Genomic DNA, 19,313 nt, shown 5'->3' with positions numbered 1-19,313 from the left:
TTTTGGTTTTTTTTGAGATAAATCAAGGAATTTCAATTCATTTTATTTTTGTTTTATTACATTTTATTACACTGTGCTTTATGAATTTTAAAAATTGATATCAATAAATTTTCAGTGACAAAAGAAGAAGGAAAAACACCAGGAAAAGCTTTGCACCTCCCCCTCAAAAAAAGAAACCTCCACCACCCTCCCCATCAAAAAAAAGGAATAATCCCAAACTAAACTTGGAATTTCCACGATAAAAATGAAGAAACCCAGGATAACCCTGTCCCAAAAAACACCCAACTCTATTCCCAGAGAAAAAAAAATCCCCAACCGAGCATGGTTTTACCCAACCTCTGGAATTTCCCTTTTTTCCCGGAATTTTTGGTCCGTGAAACCCTTTTTCCCACTAAACCGCGGTGATTTGGGAAGCGGGTGGGACTTCCCGGATGTTTTCCCGAGCTCCAACCCCCTCCAGCCCCTCCGGAAAATGCCAATCTCAGCTTCCAGCGACCATAAACCCAAGGACAAAGGTTGATCCCAGCCCTATCCCGGGGGAGCCGCCGGGTCCTTCCCGCTCAGGTACGGAATTCCCCTCTGGAAAAAATCCCCTGAATTAACCGGAACTAATTAATTGAACTGGGATAAATTCGCTTCGCAGCAATAAATTAATTGTTTTTATGGATGGGGAGGAATGTGGGTCGTTACATTTTCCTCGGGAATTCCTCTCCCATGGGATTTATCTTTGATTTGGGAGATGGACACAGGTAATGCCAGGAAACCAGGATTAAATCCTAATTAAATCCCAGCTCGCTGCTCAGTTTGATCCTTTATCTTCACCCAGCGCAGGAAATCTTTGGAGACAGATCCATAAAATCACAAAATTCCCTTTAAAATAGCGTTCCTGGGAATTTGTTTATTTTTGGAATTTTTTGCCATATAAAATTATTGGATTTGGTGAGTGGAAAGGTTTCTTTCCATCTAAGTGATTCTGTCATTCTACAGAAAGTCGGGGATAATATAAAATTATAATATCAAAATATGACCTTGAAATAAAAAATTAAATTTATAATAAAATTATAATAAAATCTATTTCATATCATTATATTTAAATAAATATAGAAATATAATTTTACATAATTACTATTACACTATAAATTATTTTTAATTATTATTTAAAATTAAATTATAATCACTAGAGTGTATATTATTTATTACACAAATAAATATATTAATAGATTAATTTCTTATATAATAAATATAATTATAATAAAATAATAATACATATTTGTCATTTATTTTAAATATGGAATATATTAAAATAACAAAATACAATGACAAAATAAAATCCTAAATTATAATAACAAAATATAATCTCCACATATATTAAAAGAGATAAAAATAGTGTTAATATAATATCAAATATAATCCCAAAAGACAGTATCTGAATAATAAATTTATTATAAAAATATAGTCCTAAAATAAAATGTTAAAAATAATCTTGAAATATAATTTTAAAAACAGAGTATTAAAAATATATAAGAATATTGTATTGAAATATAATATTAAAATATAATCTCAAAATAATATCAGAATAAAATCTCAAAATAATATAAAAATCTTGTATAAAATGTAATTGCAAAATTTAATATCAAAATTAATTACTGAAGATAGTACTAAAATGAATCAAAATATAGATTTAAAATATGACCTTAAAATCTAATATTGAAATAAAATATCCAAATATAACAATACGATATTAAATTAATACCATAATATTAATTCTTGAATGGAATGTTATGTATATTATAAAATACGATATCAAAAACATAATATCCAAATAAAATGTAAAATAAAATAATACAATATTAAATTAATATTCTAATATTACTAAAACAATATAATGTACAATATAAAATATAGTGTCAAAATACAATGTTAAAATCCAATATTAAATTGTAACATTACAATATAATATGTAAATATAATAGCACTATCTTAAAGTAATATAAAATAACAATTGAATAGAATTGTTACTTATCATATAACATATGTTATTAAAATATAATATCCATCCAAATGTAACATTAATATATAATATCCAGGTGTAATAATTCAATATTAAATTAATATTATAACAAGAGAATATATAATTAAAATTTTAAATTTTAAAAATCGAAATATTATATCAAATATAATAATACAACGTTAAATAATATTATAATATTAACAATTGAATATATTTAAACATATAAAAGATGGTAATAAAATATATTAAAATATATTGAAATAGTACATTAAAAGGTAATAGCAAAATTTAATATTTCAATATAATATCTAAATATAATAATATGGTATGAAATTCATATTATCAAGTTAATTATTGAAGAGGTTTAATATGAATATTGTATCAAAATATCTAAATAAAATATCCAAATATAACACTAGAACAATAAATCAATATAATAATAATATTAGAATATAATGTATAATAAAAAATGTTGTATTCAACTATTATATCAAATTATTATATTGAAATATAATATCAAAATATAGTAATACAATGTTCAAATAGCATTAAAATATTAATAATTTTATATAATGTTAACATATCTTATCAAAATACGCTGTTAAAATTTAGTGTTAAAATATTATTTCAAAATCCAATAGCAGAATGCTGTAACAAAATAACATCAAATCCTGGTATAATAACACCAAAACCTGGTATAAAAAATGACCCCCAAAGAAGCCACGAAACGCTTGGAGTTCCTCAGTGAAAGGGAAAAAGCAGGAATGAGGAATATCTGGAAAACCACGGGAGGATTTTTTGGATGGATTTAATTCGCATGGGCATCTGCGGGGAGGAAAACTCCCGGAATCCTGTTTTCCATGGGAAAACGCATCGTCCTTCACAGATATTTCTCCCTGTTTTCCTCTCTCCCTTCTCTCGTTTCCCATCGGGAAGGGACCGCGGGAATCTCGCGCTCCTGGAGCAGCGAGCCCGGATTTTCCATGGATTCCCGGCTCTGGTGGCTGCTCCCAGTCCTGGCGCTCCAGCGCGGCTCCCACCTGGCTGCAGGTGAGGGCGATTCCAATCGGGATCTATTCCCATGAAACGGCTGATTCCCACTCGGTATCAAAACCCAAGGAGGATTTGGGATTTGACTCGGAAAAGTTCCTTTTCCAGAGGGTGGAGCGGCTCCAACATTCCAGAGCTGCCAGGGATTGCTGGGATTGTCCTGTGCAGGGCCGGAGCTGGACTCTGATCCTCTTCCAGCTCAGGGTATTCCATGGTTTTGTCACCCGCATCCCAATCCCGTGCTGGGAGAACCTCTGGGAACGGGGATGTACAAGGAACACCTGGTGTATCCTTGGGAATCTGGGATCTCCCACATCTCCTGGCGCCCTAGGGATGAATTCCAGGCCCTGGGATATTCCAAACCTTTCTGAGAACCAGTATCAGGATGGGCAATTCCCACCTGGAATTTTCTGAAGGTTTGAAACTTCTGTTTTGGACAGAATTTGAAGTTCCTGTCCACTTTTTTCCTGGCTTTTCCAATTCTTTAACGGCCAAGAAATTGAGTTATTGTTGAAAATCCAGGATAAATCCATGAGCACCACATCCCCATTTTTTTTGGTTTTCCTCTGGATTCCTCTCCGGCTGAGGATGGGATCAGTCCCGATGAAATTCCGTGGGAAGCACAATGCGGAAAACCAGAACCAAGCCCCGTTTTACCCCAAAACAGGCGGATTCCTCAGCGCTCCCAAAACTCCCGTCCTGGGAATCATCGGGGACAGGGTGGTCCTGCCCTGCCGGGTGGGATCCGCGCCCCTTCCCGAGGATTTCTCCATCCGTTGGACATTCCACGGCCGATCCCAGCGGATCCCCGTGAGCAGCTACAGCGGGAGCGAGGAGCCGGGTGAGCAATATCGGGGCCGGGCGGAATTTTTCCACGGGGAATTCCGGGCCGGGAACGTGTCCCTGCTCCTGAGGAATGTCCGGAGCTCCGACCAGGGGACCTACGGCTGCGAGATCTCCTTCCAGGATGTGTCCCAGGAAGTGTTGGTGGAGCTGGAAGTGGCAGGTTGGTGCCCTTCGCTCTTTTTTCTTTAAAAACTGGGCAAATATTTGAAATATTGTTACACATTTCAATATTTTTTACATTTTATATTTTAAAAATAATTTTAAAATAGTTTATTAGTAGTAATTTTAACATTTAATAATTTATATTGTTATATTTTTTATTAATTTTAATTTTTATATTTTGCAATTTTTTATTTGGCATCTTATATGCGGTATAGTGTAACATGTATAACATCCTATATGTGTATAACATAAATATTACATTATATAAACATATAAACATATATATAAACACATTTTTAATCTCATATTATATATAATAATATATTATGTAAATTATATTAAATTAATTAAATTTTATGCATTTATGATTCTATATTTTTTAAACTTTATATTATTTAAAATACATTGAATTAATTATATTAATTAATCTATTAAATACATTAACATATATTATAAAATTACATCTCTTACATCTTTAGATTAGATCACATTAGATTAGATTTAGTGTATTTATAATATATTGCTAATACTATTATATTACAATATATGCTATAATATATAATATATAAGAAAATAGATATAAGTATTATATTCTTTAATATTAATACTTACATTTATCTGTATTTATACTTCTCTATAAAATAGTTTATATTCTCGCCTTTTATAGTTCTGCATCCTATACATTTTATGTGTTTGTTTCTACAACTTCTGTATTTCATACATTCCACAAAATTCTGGGAAATTCCACTCCAAAGTCCATTCTAGAACCGCCCCGGACCCCTCAATTCGTTCCTGGATTCTCCATTAAATCCCTCATTTTCAAGGACTTTCTCAGATCCATCGACCACTGAGAACCTCCAGATCTCATGGATCAAATCCCAGAAAATCCTCCAAGACGTTCCAACTCCTGGGCAAAAAGCTGAGTTCCAGTAAACCCCAATTTAATGGGATTAAAATGAAAAATTCCTCTGTTTTCCACAGAGGTTCCAAGCATCATCCTGGTGTGGCAACTCCTCAGTGAACAGAATCGTAAAATTCCAAAAAACCCCGATTTAATGGGATTAAAATTAAAATCCTGCTGTTTTTCCACAGCCATTGGAGAAGCTTCATCCATGATCCTGTGATGACAACTCCTCAATGAACAGGATTGTAAACTTCCATAAAACCCCAATTTAATGGGATTAAACGGAAATCCCTCTAATTTTCCACAGCCATTGGAGTAGCTCCGTCCATGTGTGGCCTGGAGAAGCGGGATGTGTGTGTCTCCTCAATGAACAAAATTGTTGAGTTCTAGAAAAAAAAATCAAACATTTAAATGGGATTAAAATGGAAAACTCCTCTGTTTTTCCACTGAGGTTCCATGTGTCATCCTGTGGCAGCAATTCCTCAATGAACGAAATCCTTACTTTCCAGAAAATCCAGATTTAATGGGATTGAAATGGAAATTCCTCTATTTTTCCATAGAGGTTCCGTCCGTCATCCTGTGGCAGCAACTCCTCAACAAACAGAATCTTTGACTTCCAAAAAAATCCAAATTTAATGGGATTGAAATGGAAATCCCTCTGTTCCTCCATAGCCATTGGAGAAGCTCCATCCATGATCTTGTGGCAGCAACTCCTCAATGAATGGAATCTTTACTTTCCATAAAACCCAAATTTAATGGGATTGAAATGGAAATCCCTGTTTCTCCACAGCCATGGGAGAGGCTCCGTCCGTGATCCTGCGGGGCCCGGAGAAGCGGGACCTGAGTGTCTCCTCAATGAATGGAATTGTTGAGTTTCAGAAAACCCAGATTTAATGGGATTAAAATGGAAACTCACCAGGTTTTCCACAGAAATTCCGTCTGTGATCCTGTGGTGGCAACTCCTCAATGAATGGAATCCTTGACTTCCACAAACCCAACTTTAGCTGGATTGAAATGGAAATCCCTGTTTCTCCACAGCCATGGGAGAGGCTCCGTCCGTGATCCTGCAGGGCCAGGAGAAGCGGGACCTGAGTGTCTCCTTAATGAATGGAATCCTTGACTTCCATAAAACCCAAATTTAACGGGATTGAAATGGAAATCCCTGTTTCTCCACAGCCATGGGAGAAGCTCCGTCCGTGATCCTGCGGGGCCCGGAGAAGCGGGACCTGAGTGTCTCCTCAATGAATGGAATCCTTGACTTCCATAAAACCCAAATTTAGCTGGATTGAAATGGAAATCCCTGTTTCTCCACAGCCATGGGAGAGGCTCCGTCCGTGATCCTGCGGGGCCCGGAGAAGCGGGACCTGTCCGTCTCCTGCCGCTCCTCGGGGTGGTTCCCGCGGCCGGAGCTGCGCTGGCTGGACGGACGCGGCCGAGTCCGGCGAGAGCCGATGACCACGACGGCCACGGTGACGCCCGAGGGCCTCTTCAGCGTCGAGTCCTCGGTGCGGATCCCGCCGGGCTCCGACCGGGAGCTCTGCTGCCGGGTGCTGAACCGCCGGCTCGGCGCCGCGCGCCGCTCGCGCATCCGCGTCCACGGTGGGAACCTCCGGGGAAATTCCTGCCTTAGTCTGATTTGTCCTGATCAGTGCAGTCCCAAGGGCTGGAGGCCTTTATTTTATTGATTATTCTTTATTATTATTATTATTATTATTATTATTATTATTGTTATTGTTATTGTTATTGTTATTGTTATTGTTATTTTTATTTTTATTATTAATAATAGATTATATATTATATATTATTATTATATATTATATATTATTAATATATAATATATTAATATTAATATATTATTATTAGTTATTAGAATAATTAATAGCTAATGGGAAATTCAAACCTTAACTAATATTTAATCCTTAAAATAATATTTCACACTTAAATAATTAATTGCGTATTTAATAATTTATACCTTAAGTTATTAATAATGTTTTGAATAATTAATTTAACGTTTAGGCCTTAAATCGTTATTAGAATATTTATTAATTAATAGAGTATTTTATAATTTAATCATTAATTTTATATGTAATATTTACTGGCAAAAATTAGCCCTAAATAATTAATAAAATAATGAATAATTATTTGACTATTTGTGCCTTAAATTAACAGAATATTTAGTAATGTACATAATATTTAATTTTACATAAATAAGATTAATGAAATTAATTAGTTAATTAATTGATTGATTTTCCCTCGTTTCCCCAGAGACGTTCTTCCCCTCCATCTCCCGGTGGCTGCAGATTTTCCTGGCGGTTTTGTTCCTGAACTTGGCCCTGATTTCCATCATTTCCTGCGTGCTCCAGCGTGAGTTCCACAGAAAATCCCAAATCCTGCCGGGAAATCCCGAATCCTCCTGGAAAATTCCCGAATTCTCCTGGAAAAATCCCATATCCCACTGGAAAAATCCCAAATTCCACTGGAAAAATCCCAGATCCCGCCTGTTTCAGTTAACGACCAAATCCGGGAAATTGACCCAAATTTCCCATAAAAAACATTGGGAAAAATTGAATTTCTTCTCTTTTCTTCCCCCCTTTTTTTTCCTCAGGGAGCCACAAGAGAACCGTGATTGCAGGTGAGGGAATTAATTATTAATTTGTATTTTTGCTTCCACTATTTGGTTAATTTTGACTTTAATTATGTATTTTTAAATATTATTCTAACAGCGTAAAATAAAAATTATGGATTTATGTAATGTAATAATGAAATTATGAAATTACGAAACAAAAAATTATTTCAAAAAGTGAAACATTAAATTTAAAACTATACACGTGTTAATAAAAAATATTAAGTAGAAAATAACAAAAGAGATTTTATTAGATATTGCTAAAATAGATTTAGAAATATCAAAAAATCTTGAAAATATTCAATATACAATAACAAATACCAGGTTTTACTAAATATTATTAAAATATAAATATAAAGGGATACAAAATACTAGAAAATCTTGAAAATATTAAATATATTAATTTTTAAAATAATTCAAATTAAAGATAATTAATTAAAGACGTTAAATATATTATTACTTGACAGTTAATGAGATATCGATTGAAAATATAAGTTAAGACATTAATATTGTATAGTCAATATTAGATAAAAATTGAACATAAATACAAAAGAATTTTAATAAGAAATAAAAATAATAGAAATAGAAATAGAAATAGAAATAGAAATAGAAATAGAAATAGAAATAGAAATAGAAATAGAAATAATATAAATAGTTATAAAACATTCATTTAAAAATCTTACAGAATTCACTGCTTAAAAAGTTTCTCAATTTTCCAGAAAAGGCAAAGCTGGAAATGGAGGAAGGTAAAAATCCTCTGTGTTTTTGCTGTAATTATTAATTTTTTACCCCTTAAAAATTCACAATTTAAAAACTCTAAAATGCACTAATTTTTCTTACTCTCATGTTTTTGATTGAGTTGCTAAATTTTTTATATAATTTAATTTAATTTAATTTTTAAATGTTTTAATCGATTGAAAATTTACAATTTAGAAATACTGTAATTGAAAAAGTCTTTAAATTACCAATTTTCCAAGTATATAAATTTATAAATTTTTATAAATTTAATCTTATAAAAGTATAAATTTTCCAAGTATAATTTTGCTCTAATTTCTATTTTCTTACCGTTTAAAAGTGATAAAGTCAGTATTTGGGTTTTTTTTTTTGCAAATGTATTTTTGCTCAATTTATTTTTTTAATTAAAATATTTAAAATTTGAATTCATATTAATAAGTATAATAATTATTGAATTGCATAAATCACATTTATTCAACAAAATTAAGTGCAAAGATTTTGATACTTCCATGGACTGAATAATCCATTCAAAATAATTTAAAAATTAACTTTCAATGTGATGGAGGTTCCTAAATTCGGATTTTCGGCCTCCATAATTCCACATTTTTTCTTCCAGAGAAAAAGAAACTTAAAGCAGTGCTGGGTGAGTCTTTCCATTTTCCCCCCTTTTTTTCCCTTTTACCTCTTTTTTCCCCTTTTTCCCCATTTTCCCCCATTTTTCCCCTTTCCCCCCTTTTTTCCTCCTTTTCCCCATTTCCTCCTTTTTCCCAATTTTTCCCCTTCCCCCTTCCCTTCTGGACAGGAACCTACAAACAGCATCAATAACAAATATTAACAAACATTATTAAATATTATTATTATTAACTATTATTAAACTAATATTTCTCCCTGTCATTCCTTTGAATCCACGTCCGGAATTCCCAGATGGAGAAAAAGCCAAGAAACGAGCAGGTAAATCCCATTTCTTCAAAATTTTTTTCCCTTTCCCCTCTCTTTTTTTTCCCTCTTTTCATCCCACTTTTCCCCCCTTTTTTTCCCCTTTATCCCCCTTTTTTCCCTTTTTTAATTCCCCTTTTTCCTCTTTTTTTGATCCCCCTTTATTCCCTTTTCCCCCTTTTTCATTCTCCTTTATCCCTCTTTTTAGCCCCCTTTCCCCCCCTTTTTTCCTCTTTATCTCCCTTTTTTATCCCCCTTTTTTTTCTCTTTATCCCCCTTTCCCCCCCTTTTTTTTTCTCTTTATTCCTCTTTATCCCCCATTTTCCCCCCTTTATCCTCCTTTTTTAACCTTCTTTTTTCCCCTTTCCCTCCCCTCCCTTTTTTATCCCACTTTTCCCCCCTTTTCCCCACTGATATTTTCCTTTTTCCACGGAATTTTCCCATCACTAATTCCCTGCTCCTCCTTTCCAGCGAAAATGGAATTCAAGAAACACTTCGGTAAGAAAACACAAATTCCGTAAATTCGCATTCCCGCCAAAAAAATTAATTAAAAATAAAACAGAAATTCCTATTATTATCCACATTATCCCTGGAATTTGGAGGATTCATTAATCCAGGGAGAGGAATTTCCCCTTATTCCACACTCGGGGGTTGTTCTGATGGGAAAAATTTGGGGGGAAATCAGGAAAATCCAACAAAACTGATGGGAATATCTTTTCCTTTCAGGTCAGCTGAAATCTGAGCTGGGTAAGCACGGAAACCCCAAATTTGGGAATACCCAAATTCGGGAATACCCAAATTCCTTTGATTTGGAGGAGATTAAATCGGGATTCTGGGGGGGGGAATATGGAATTCATTTATAAAAAACCAATTCCCTTTTTTTTTTTTTCTTCTTCCCATAGATTTCTGGGAAGCGCGGAGCCACGCGGGTGAGCTGGGATTCTGGGATTTGGGAATTCGGGGATTTGGGGACTCCGGGAATTTGGGGATTGAGGGGTCTGGTGGCCACATCCCATAATCTGTGGAATGTTTGAATTCCTTGTGGAAGCATCCCAGGATTCTGGGATTTGGGGTTACTGGGATTTGGGGATTTTAGGGTTCGGGTATAATGGGATTTGAGATTCTGGGATTCCGGGATTTGGGGTTTCTGTGATTTGTGGATTCAGGGATTCCAGAATTTGGGGATTCAGGGATTCCGGAATTTGGGGATTCTGGGATTCCGGGATTTGGAGTTTCTGTGATTTGGGATTTTCGGAACCAGGGATTCTGGGATTTGTGGATTCTGGGATTTGTGGATTCTGGGATTTGTAGATTCTGGGTTTCAGGAATTTGTGGGTTTTGGGATTCTGGGATTCCAGGATGTGGGGTTTCTGTGATTTGGGGATTCTGTGTTTTTTTGGTTTTTTTTTTTTTTTGTTTGTTTGTTTTTTTTTTTTTTTTGTTTTGTTTTGTTTTTTTTTGTTTGTTTGTTTGTTTGTTTGTTTGTTTGTTTGTTTTTGGTTTTTTTTTTTTTTATTTAGGAATTCAGGGATTATGGGATTTGTGGATTTAGGGATTCCAGGTTTCTGATTTTGGGGGATTTTGGGATACAGGCATTCCAGGATTTATGGATTTCTGGGTTTGGGGATTCTGGGATTTGGGGTTTCTGTGACTTGGAGATTTAGGAATTCAGGAATTTGGGGATTCTTTGATTTTTGTGGATCTAGGAATTCAGGGATTACGGGTCTTGTGGATGTTGGGATTCTGGGATTCCAGGATTTGGGGCTTCTGCTTTTGGAGTATTTTGGGATACACGGATTCCAGGATTTGTGGATTTCTAGATTTGGGGATTTTGGGATTTGTGGTTTCTGTTTATTGAGGACTCGGGAATTCTGGGATTTGTGGTTTCTGGGGATTCGGGGTTTCTGTGATTTTGGGGATTTGGGCATTCAGTGATTCTGCAGCCCCTCAACCCCCGGGAATCTCCCAGTCCCTCACGGGATCCTCCCCATCCCCGCAGTTCCCGTGGCGCTGGATGCCGAGGCGCGGCCCCTGGATCTCGGGGACGCGCAGGAGCCGCTCCCGGTGCCGGCGCTGGTGGCTCGGGACGCGCTGGGAGCCGGGCAGCGCTACTGGGAGGTGGAGCTGGGCCGGGAGCGGCGCTGGGCGCTGGGGGTTCTGCATTCCCGGGATCCCCGGGATCCCCGGGATGAGCTCTGGGCTCTGCGCGCATCCCAAGGACGGCTCTTCTCCAGCGGCGGCCGCGCCCTCGGGGCGCAGCGCCGGCCCCTCTCCGCGCTCGGGGTGTTCCTGGACACGGCAAAAGCGCGGCTGGAATTTTATGATGTGGAACAGAAGGATCTGGTGGCCGGGATCCCGCTGGGGGATCCCACAGGAAAATTCTTCCCGTTTGTATCGCAAGGGGAAGAGGGGATGCTGCGGATCCGCCCGGTCCCCGTCCCGGTGCCGCTTTAAATCCCCGGCGAAGAGGGAAAATTCGGGTGGCAGGAAGGAAAAATGAAATGTGAGCCAAGTGTCAGCGTGGGAGCGACCCATTGGGACTGGATTTTCCTGGATAAAACCACCAGATCTTACTGTTTTTTCCTGGATAAAGCCCCCTTTCGAGAATGGGTTTCCCTGGATAAAAGCCGCAATTTTTCAGATTTTTTTTCCCTGGATAAAAGCCCCACATTTCACCGGTTTTTCCTGGATAAATCCCCCATTCAAGACTGAGTTTCCTTGGATAAAAGCCAAAATTTTAGCGATTTTTTCCTGTATAAAAGCCCAACTTTTTACCGGCTTTTGCCTCCTAAAACCCGCATTTTTACCGGGTTTTGCCTCATAAAATCCCAAATTTTCACCGATTTTCCCCGGATAAAAACCTCGAGTTTTCCCAATTTTCCAGGTAATTCCCCTCCTGGAGGCTCCAGAAGCCCCCGGGGTGTTTGGGGGGGTTCCCTTTGTGTCCCCCCTGCTTTGGGAACACCCCCGAACCTTCTGAGCCCGCTGCGCCCGAGGGGGCGTGGCTTAATATCAACCCCGCCTCCTCAAGCTTCTCGAGCTCCCATTGGGTGCTGTCGTTCTCCACAATCAATCCGTATAAGAGAGCGCCCCCTTAAGCCCCGCCTCTTTTCGCATATCGTCCTCTCATTTGCTATCCTAGCTGTCAATCAAAACGACAGCCCCCCCGTCGCTGTGTGGGCGTGGCCTCGTCGTGATTGACAGCGAGCTTGCCCGCTGTGGGGCGGAGCTTCGCCGCCTCCCCGACGTACGGCGGGGCTGGGGGGGGCGAAAATTTGGGGAGGGGGGAGAAATTTGGGGGCCTCGGGATCCCCTGGGACACCCCAGGACACCCCCGGGACCCCTCGGGGGCGGGGCCGGGCCCGGCCGCTCCGACCCTTTGTGTCTGCGAGCGGCGGGCGAGGGGCCGGGCACGGCTCGGGGGGGCTACGAGGGACCCCCAGGTTTGAATGGGGGTTTGGGGGTGGAGGGCAGGACCCCGAGTCTGGGGGGGCTGCGGGACCCAGGGCTGGCGGGGGCTGCGGGGATGGGAGGGGTTGTAGGGGATCCGAGACCCCAAGTTTGAAATGGGGGGGTGGGATAAGGGAGGGCAGGAGCGCAGGTCTGGGGGGCTGTGGGACCCCCAGGCTGGGGGGGATTCAGGGCCGGGAGGGGGGGATCGAGACCCCCACGGTTGGGGGGGCTTCAGGGTCGGGATCCCCAAGATTGGGGGGAATTCAGAATCGGGAGGAGGGGTCGGGACCCCAGGGCTGGGCGGGGTGGGGGGGGCCAGGACCCCAATCCCAAGGTTCTGGATGGACTCGGGGGGAAGCGGGGGGAGCATTACACAGGTCTGGGGTTTTTTGGGGCGCAGCGTGAGACCGGGGATGGTTTAGTGGATGTCGCGGGGGGAGCTGTAAAACCAAGACAGAATTGAGGAGGGGTCTTCCCTTAACCCCCCCCTCTCATTACCCAGACCCACAGCGCAGCATGGAGCCCCCCCTTTCCCTGCCGGCGGGCTGCGCACCCCGCAGCCGGGTGCCGCCGCTCCCCGCGGCTCCGGGCGGCGCCGGTGCCGGTACCGGTACCGAGCTCCGGCGGCTGCACAGCCCGAGCCCAGTCCCGGGCGGTACCGGTACCGGTACCGAGCTGCGGCGGCTGCACAGCCCGAACGCGGCTCCGGGCGGTACCGGTACCGGTACCGAGCTGCGGCGGCTGCACACCCCGAGCCCGGTCCCGAACCTCCCCGCGGCTCCGGGCGGCGCCGGTACCGAGCTGCGGCGGCTGCGGTTCCGCCAGTTCCAGTACCGGGAGGCGGCGGGGCCGCGCGAGGTGTGGCGGCGGCTGCGGGAGCTGTCGCGGCGCTGGCTGCGGCCCGAGGAGCGCAGCAAGGAGCAGATCATGGAGCTGCTGGTGCTCGAGCAGTTCCTCAGCATCCTGCCCGAGGACATCCAGAGCTGGGTCTGGGTGCGGCACCCCGAGTCCTGCGCGCAGGCCGTGGCGCTGGCAGAGAGCTTCCAGCCGGGGGGAGCGGATCCCGGCGGGATCTGGGAGCAGCAGGTGTGGATTCCCGAGAGAAACCCCAAAATTGGGATTGGGGGCAGCAGGAGGTCTGGATTCCTGAGAAAAACCCCCAAAACTGGGATTAGAAACCCCCCATACTAGGATTTGGGAGCAGCAGGTGTGGAATCCCAAGAGAAAACCCCAAAATTGAGATTGGAAACCCTCAAAATTGAGGAGCAGCAGGGGGTCCTGGTCCCCCAAAATCGAGAATGATTGTCCCCCCTTTGTTCCTCTCCTGCTGTGGGATTCTGGGCTCGTTCCCAAGAGAAAAGCCCCAAAATTGGGACTGGGGAGCAGCAGGTGTGGAATCCCGAGAGAAACCCCCAATATTTTTTGGGTCTCCTGGGTACCCAAATCCCCTCTGCAGCTTTTGGAGGTCCCAGACCCCAAAATCTCCGCGGTGTCTTTTGGGGACCCCCAATCCCCCAAACCCTTCTGGAGTTTTTGGGGTCCCCAATGCCCCCGGTGTCCCCTCCCGTGTCCCCAGGTGACCGTCAGGGTCAAGGTGGGGGACAGGGAGGAGCCCGGAGACTTGGGGACCCCCACGAGCCCCTCCTCGGAGCCCCCGCGGGAGGAGGAGGAGCCGCAGGAAGGAGGTACCGAGATGGGCTACCAAACCCTGCCCTTGGGCTACCAAACACTCTTTGGACTATCAAACCCTCCCCTTGGGCTACCAAACCATCTCCTTGGGCTACCAAATCATCCCTGGGCTATCAAACCATCCCTGGGCTATCAAACCTTCCCCGTGGCCTATCAAACCATCTCATTGGGCTGCCAAACCCTCCTTGGGCTACCAAACCATCCCCTTGGGCTACCAAACCCTCCTTGGGCTACCAAACCATCCCCTTGGGCTACCAAACCATCTCCTTGGGCTACCAAACCCTCCTTGGGCTACCAAACCATCCCTGGGCTGCCAAACCATCCCTGGGCTACCAAACCCTCCCTGGGCTACCAAACCAGTGGCCAGATTCGGGTGGTCAGTGGTCAGTTTGGGTGGCCAGCGGTCAGTGGTCAGCGGTCAGTGGCCGCAGCCGGACATTGCCCGCAGGTCCCACCCCATCCCCGGAACCCCCTTCGCAGACCCCGCGGCGCGTCGGGCCCCGCTCCCCGCCGGACCCGGAAGTGTGCGCCCCGCGGCCGTTCCCCTGCGGCCAGTGCGGGAAATCCTTCGCCCGCCGCACGCACCTGCGCAGCCACCAGCGGACGCACACCGGGGCCAAGCCCTACGGCTGCGGCCACTGCGGCAAGGCCTTCGGCCACCTCTCCACGCTGACCACGCACCGGCGGCTGCACACGGGCGAGCGGCCCTACGGCTGCGGCCACTGCGGCAAGGCCTTCACCAACCCGTCGGACCTGCGCAAGCACCGGCGCTCGCACACGGGCGAGCGGCCCTACGCCTGCCCGGCCTGCGGCAAGCGCTTCAGCCAGCGCTCCAACCTCAGCCTGCACCGCCGCAGCCACACGCAGGAGCGGCCCTTCCCCTGCGGCCGCTGCGGGAAAGGCTTCAAGTACCTGGCGGACCTGAGGGTGCACGAGCGCTCGCACACGGGCGAGCGGCCCTTCCCCTGCGGCCACTGCGGGAAGGGCTTCAGCAACAAGTCCTCGCTGGCCCGGCACGCGCGGATCCACGCGCGGGCGGCGGCCGCGGGCGAGTGAGGGCGGGCGGGGCGAGGCGGGGCGGGCGCGGTGCTGCTGGGGACGGGAGCCGTGTCTGCCGGCGGCTGGTGGCCGCAGCAGCGGCCTGAGGTGGCCCAAACATGGATGAGGATGGACGTGAGCCGGTGTTTGATGTCTCCCATGGTCTGGTGGCTCCACAATCCCGTTCTCTGCTGCCAGAGCTCCAGCATGGGTGATGGGACTGATGAACCCCATGACCTGGTGGCCCCGGGTCTTGACTCGCTGGTGGCCCCAGGGGTGGCCTGAGGTGGCCCAAACACAGATAGGGATGGAGGTCTCCCATGACCTGGTGGCTCCGTGATCCCATTCCCACAAGAAATTTGGTGTTTCCCCACATCCTGTCTTCCCCCTCCCAGGAAATTTAGGGTATCCCCAAATTCCTGCTGCCCCTCCCGCCCAGCTTGGGGTCTCCCCAGCTCTCTGCCCCTCCCCATCCACAGCTCCCTGGACCCCCCTCAGAATTTCAGGATCCCCCCAAAATCCTGGACATCCCCCCTCAGCCTTGGAATGGAGTTTCTTCCTTGAATTTTGGGATTTTTTTCCCTCCTGAGTTCCCCAGGGACACCCCACCCTCAAGATTCCTTTGCATCTCTTATTTTGTTTTTTTCCCCATTTTTCCTTATCCCTTCACTTCCAAAATCCCTTTTTTTGGCAGAAAATGGGAAATCCAGATGGAAAACGCCACGTTTTCTTGCATTGCTGCTGCGTGGTTTCAGACAGGGCTGAAGGTTCTGCCACAAAACCCAAAAATACGGGAGAAAAACCAAACCCGAGCGATTTTCCTGGATTCCACATTGCTGCTGGTGGTTTTTTTGGGGAGAAAACCAGGAAATATAGCTGGAAAAGGCCACATTATTTTTGTGGTTTTGGACAGGGGTTAAGGCTCTGCTGTGAAAATGTGAAAAACTGGGGGAAAAAGCCCAACAAAGGCAGCAATTTTTGTGGATTTCGCGGCGGCACTTGAGGGGTTTTTTTGGGAGAAATCAGGAAATCCCACCAGATTTCCCGGCATTGTTCCAGACAGCGATGGAGGTTACGCCACTAAACCAAAAAATATGAGGAAAAAATCCCCAAAACCCAAGGGTTCTGGGTGTTGTTGGATTTTTTGGGGGGAAAAAAGGAAACACAGCTGAAAAAACACATTTCCCTGCATTTTGGGGTGAAGTTTATGCCATAAACACCAAAAACTTGGGGAAATCGCGCTGAAGCCAAGCGCTTCCATGGATTTTTGGGGAGGAAAAAGCCGAATTCCAGGAATTCCTTGGAATCTGCTAGCTGGGGCAGGGTGGGAGCTCGGTGAGCCGGCGGCAGCGCCCCAGGACGGCGCGGACACCGGTGACCGCGCGGGTCCGCGCCCAGCCGGAGACGAGCGCGCGGTGCGGGCGGCCGGAGCGGAACTCCCGGGTGAGCCGGGCCGAGAAGGGGACGCGGATTTCTCGCCGGAGCCCGCGCAGAACCACGGCGCACTCGGAGCGCGCCGGGATCTCCTCGCTGGTGCGGTGCAGGCGCGACACGAACTCGCCGGCGCTGGCAGCGCCCGCCCACGGCACCGTTATGACTTTCCCCAAATCCCACCCGCCCGACTCGGTGAAAACCAGCGGCGCCGCCTGGAGCAGCCCGTTGGCGGCCGCCAGCGCCGGCAGCTCGGCGCTCCAGCCGTGCTCCACCTCGGTCTCCTCCTCCAAGCTGACGGATTTGGTGGCCGCCTCGCAGCCGTCGTTCCTGGCCAGCACCTCGGCCAGCTCCGCGCTCTCGGCGCTGCCCAGCGCGGCGCTGCCGTTGTAGGACACGTCGGCGATGGACACATCGGCCGGGCCCTGCCGCACCACCAGCACTTGGTACCACTTGTACCAAACCTCCTCGCCGTCCACGGCCACGAACAGCGCCTGCTGCTCCTTGCTCGCCTTGCCCAGCCCGTCGGCGCTCCGGCCCACGAAGAGGTCGGTGAGCGGACAGCCCTCCACGGCGCCCTCGGGCGCGCTGCCGAACGAGGTGTCCGCCCAGTCCAGCGCCTCGAAGCCGCCGGGGTTGACCAGCAGGTGGAAACTGCGGCTGCGGAGCTCCCGCTCGGCCCACGCGTAGGAGCAGAAGGGGCCGCGCTCGGGGTCGAAGGAGCCCAGGTTGCAGCCGTAGGGACCCCAGGCCGAGCAGACGAACTCGGGGCGGCCGGAGCGGCGGTTCCAGCTGGACACGGCGTCGGCGGGGAGCCGGCCACGGAACGGCACCCAGAGCAGCCAGGAGGGAGCGGGAGGAGAGCCCGGGGAGCGGGGCTGGAGCCAGACGGGGGCTGGAACGGGGAGAGCGGGGACCGGAAGGGACTGGGAGGGGATTAGGATGGACTGGGAGGGGATTGGGAGGGACTGGGAGAGACTGAGATGGACTGGGATGGGATTAGGATGGAACTGGGATGGACTGGGAGGGGATTGGGATGGACTGGGATGGTACTGGGATGGGATGGGATTAGGAGGGACTGGGAAAGGATTATGATGGACTGGGAGAGGATTGGGATGGACTGGGATGGAACTGGGATGGAACTGGGATGGACTGGGAGGCAGCTGGTCCATACCGGTCCGTACTGGGCCATACCAGTCCATACTGGTCTATACTGGTCCATACTGGGACCAGCTCCATGCCAGGACTCACCTGGGAGCTCCTCAGGGCTCTTTCCCTCAGGTGACTCCACAATTCCCAAAACTCCCGAAATTCCCGCGCCGAGCGCCAGGAGGGCCAGGAACTGGGGGTGGGGGAGGGCAACCCAGAGGGTGTCAAATTTTGGGATTTCCTCCCCTTTTCCTGCCAAATTTTGGGAAAAAAATCCACCCCCACTCTTTCCTGTTTTTCTGGGGTTTTTTGGCCCCAAAATTGTTCCCAAAATCTTCCCGGAGGGATCCAACCCTACCTGGAGTGGTGCCATCGCTCCGGAGCCTGCAGAAAAATTTGGGGTTTTCCTCAAAAATCGCCCAAAATTCACATTTTTGGGGTCCCTCCTCCCAAAACCCACATTTTTTTTTCCCCTCCCTCCCCTCATATTTTGGGGCTCCCCCTCCCAAAATCCCCAAATTTTGGTGTTGCCCAGCTCTGAATTTTGGAGTTCTCCAGTTCCCTAATCCACATTTTGGGATTCTCAAACTGCAAATTTTGGGGTCCTCCCATTCCCAGCTCCACATTTTAGGATCCCCAGCTCCAAATCTGGGGTTCCTACACCCAAAATCAGAATTTTGGGGCTCCCCCAGTTCCCAGATCCAAATTTTGGGGTTTTTCTCCCCAAATTCACATTTTGGGATTCCCAGTGTCCAAATTTTGGGGTCCCCCCTCACCTGCACTCCTGTTTCCAGGTAAATCCCGTTTTTTGGGTGTTCTCAGCCGATCTTGGGTTTTTTTGTGTGACTCGAGCCCCCAAAAAAGCCCCAAAAACCAGCCCAGGAAAAACGTCAAAAATGCAAAAAATGCCACAAAACCAAAATCTTTTTTTAAAAAAAGAGAAGTGGAATTTTTTTGTGGGTGATTTTTCTGCTTTTCGGTGATTTTTCACTTCACTTTTTGGGTTTTGTTTTTAAATTTGTGCTCTAAAAAGGTCAAAAAATCCCAAAATGCCGCCAGGAATTTCTGCTTTTCCCACGGTGAAGTTCTTAAAAAATCCTTTTAAATTTTTTTTTTTTAATTATTATTTCTTAGGAATGACCTTCAAAAATGAATCCAAAACCCCACAAAAATGAACCAAAACCCCCAAATGAACCAAAACCCCCCAAAAATGAACCCAAAACACCCCGGGCACCCCAAAAAACCAGACCAGAGATTTGGAAAATTCCAAATTTTGGGGTTTTTCC

General features: G+C 45.5%; 3 protein-coding genes across 7 annotated transcripts; 2 read left to right on the top strand and 1 right to left on the bottom strand.

The window, feature by feature from the left end:
- The first annotated feature begins 7 nt into the window (after positions 1–7).
- LOC130262745 (butyrophilin subfamily 3 member A2-like) lies at positions 8–11,735 on the top strand. 3 transcript variants are annotated; one of them, XM_056510181.1, is made up of 13 exons: positions 8–564; positions 2,948–3,061; positions 3,729–4,067; positions 6,288–6,572; positions 7,239–7,337; positions 7,579–7,605; positions 8,316–8,342; positions 8,948–8,974; positions 9,256–9,282; positions 9,739–9,765; positions 9,994–10,014; positions 10,170–10,196; positions 11,267–11,735. In XM_056510181.1, the coding sequence occupies exons 1-13, from the start codon at positions 432–434 to the stop codon at positions 11,719–11,721; spliced, it is 1,608 nt and encodes a 535-aa protein (XP_056366156.1). In that variant the 5' UTR covers positions 8–431; the 3' UTR covers positions 11,722–11,735. The 3 variants fall into 3 exon arrangements, with proteins under 3 accessions (XP_056366156.1, XP_056366158.1, XP_056366157.1); XM_056510183.1 differs by having other exon boundaries at positions 530–564; positions 2,898–3,061; XM_056510182.1 differs by lacking the exon at positions 8–564 and adding an exon at positions 573–749.
- Positions 11,736–12,442: 707 nt separating this feature from the next.
- On the top strand, positions 12,443–16,078 carry LOC130262771 (zinc finger and SCAN domain-containing protein 20-like). 3 transcript variants are annotated; one of them, XM_056510231.1, is made up of 4 exons: positions 12,443–12,514; positions 13,223–13,806; positions 14,297–14,405; positions 14,890–15,586. In XM_056510231.1, exons 2-4 carry the CDS (start codon positions 13,237–13,239, stop codon positions 15,552–15,554), a joined length of 1,344 nt encoding a protein of 447 aa, XP_056366206.1. In that variant the 5' UTR covers positions 12,443–12,514; positions 13,223–13,236; the 3' UTR covers positions 15,555–15,586. The 3 variants fall into 3 exon arrangements, with proteins under 3 accessions (XP_056366206.1, XP_056366205.1, XP_056366208.1); XM_056510230.1 differs by lacking the exon at positions 12,443–12,514 and adding an exon at positions 15,761–16,078 and having other exon boundaries at positions 13,110–13,806; positions 14,890–15,599; XM_056510233.1 differs by lacking the exon at positions 12,443–12,514 and having other exon boundaries at positions 13,111–13,806; positions 14,858–15,586.
- Positions 16,079–16,634: 556 nt separating this feature from the next.
- Positions 16,635–19,262, bottom strand: LOC130262788 (natterin-4-like). The gene is made up of 4 exons (XM_056510253.1): positions 18,804–19,262; positions 18,386–18,411; positions 18,130–18,220; positions 16,635–17,773 (listed from the first exon to the last, which is right to left on the bottom strand). The coding sequence occupies exons 2-4, from the start codon at positions 18,398–18,400 to the stop codon at positions 16,758–16,760; spliced, it is 1,122 nt and encodes a 373-aa protein (XP_056366228.1). The 5' UTR covers positions 18,401–18,411; positions 18,804–19,262; the 3' UTR covers positions 16,635–16,757.
- Positions 19,263–19,313: the final 51 nt, after the last annotated feature.

This window comes from Oenanthe melanoleuca, chromosome 25, assembly GCF_029582105.1.
Source record: "Oenanthe melanoleuca isolate GR-GAL-2019-014 chromosome 25, OMel1.0, whole genome shotgun sequence".
NCBI classification, from domain to species: Eukaryota; Metazoa; Chordata; class Aves; order Passeriformes; family Muscicapidae; genus Oenanthe; species Oenanthe melanoleuca.
The sequence above is the reverse complement of the archived record's forward strand: the minus strand, read 5'-3'. Positions and strand labels throughout refer to the sequence as shown.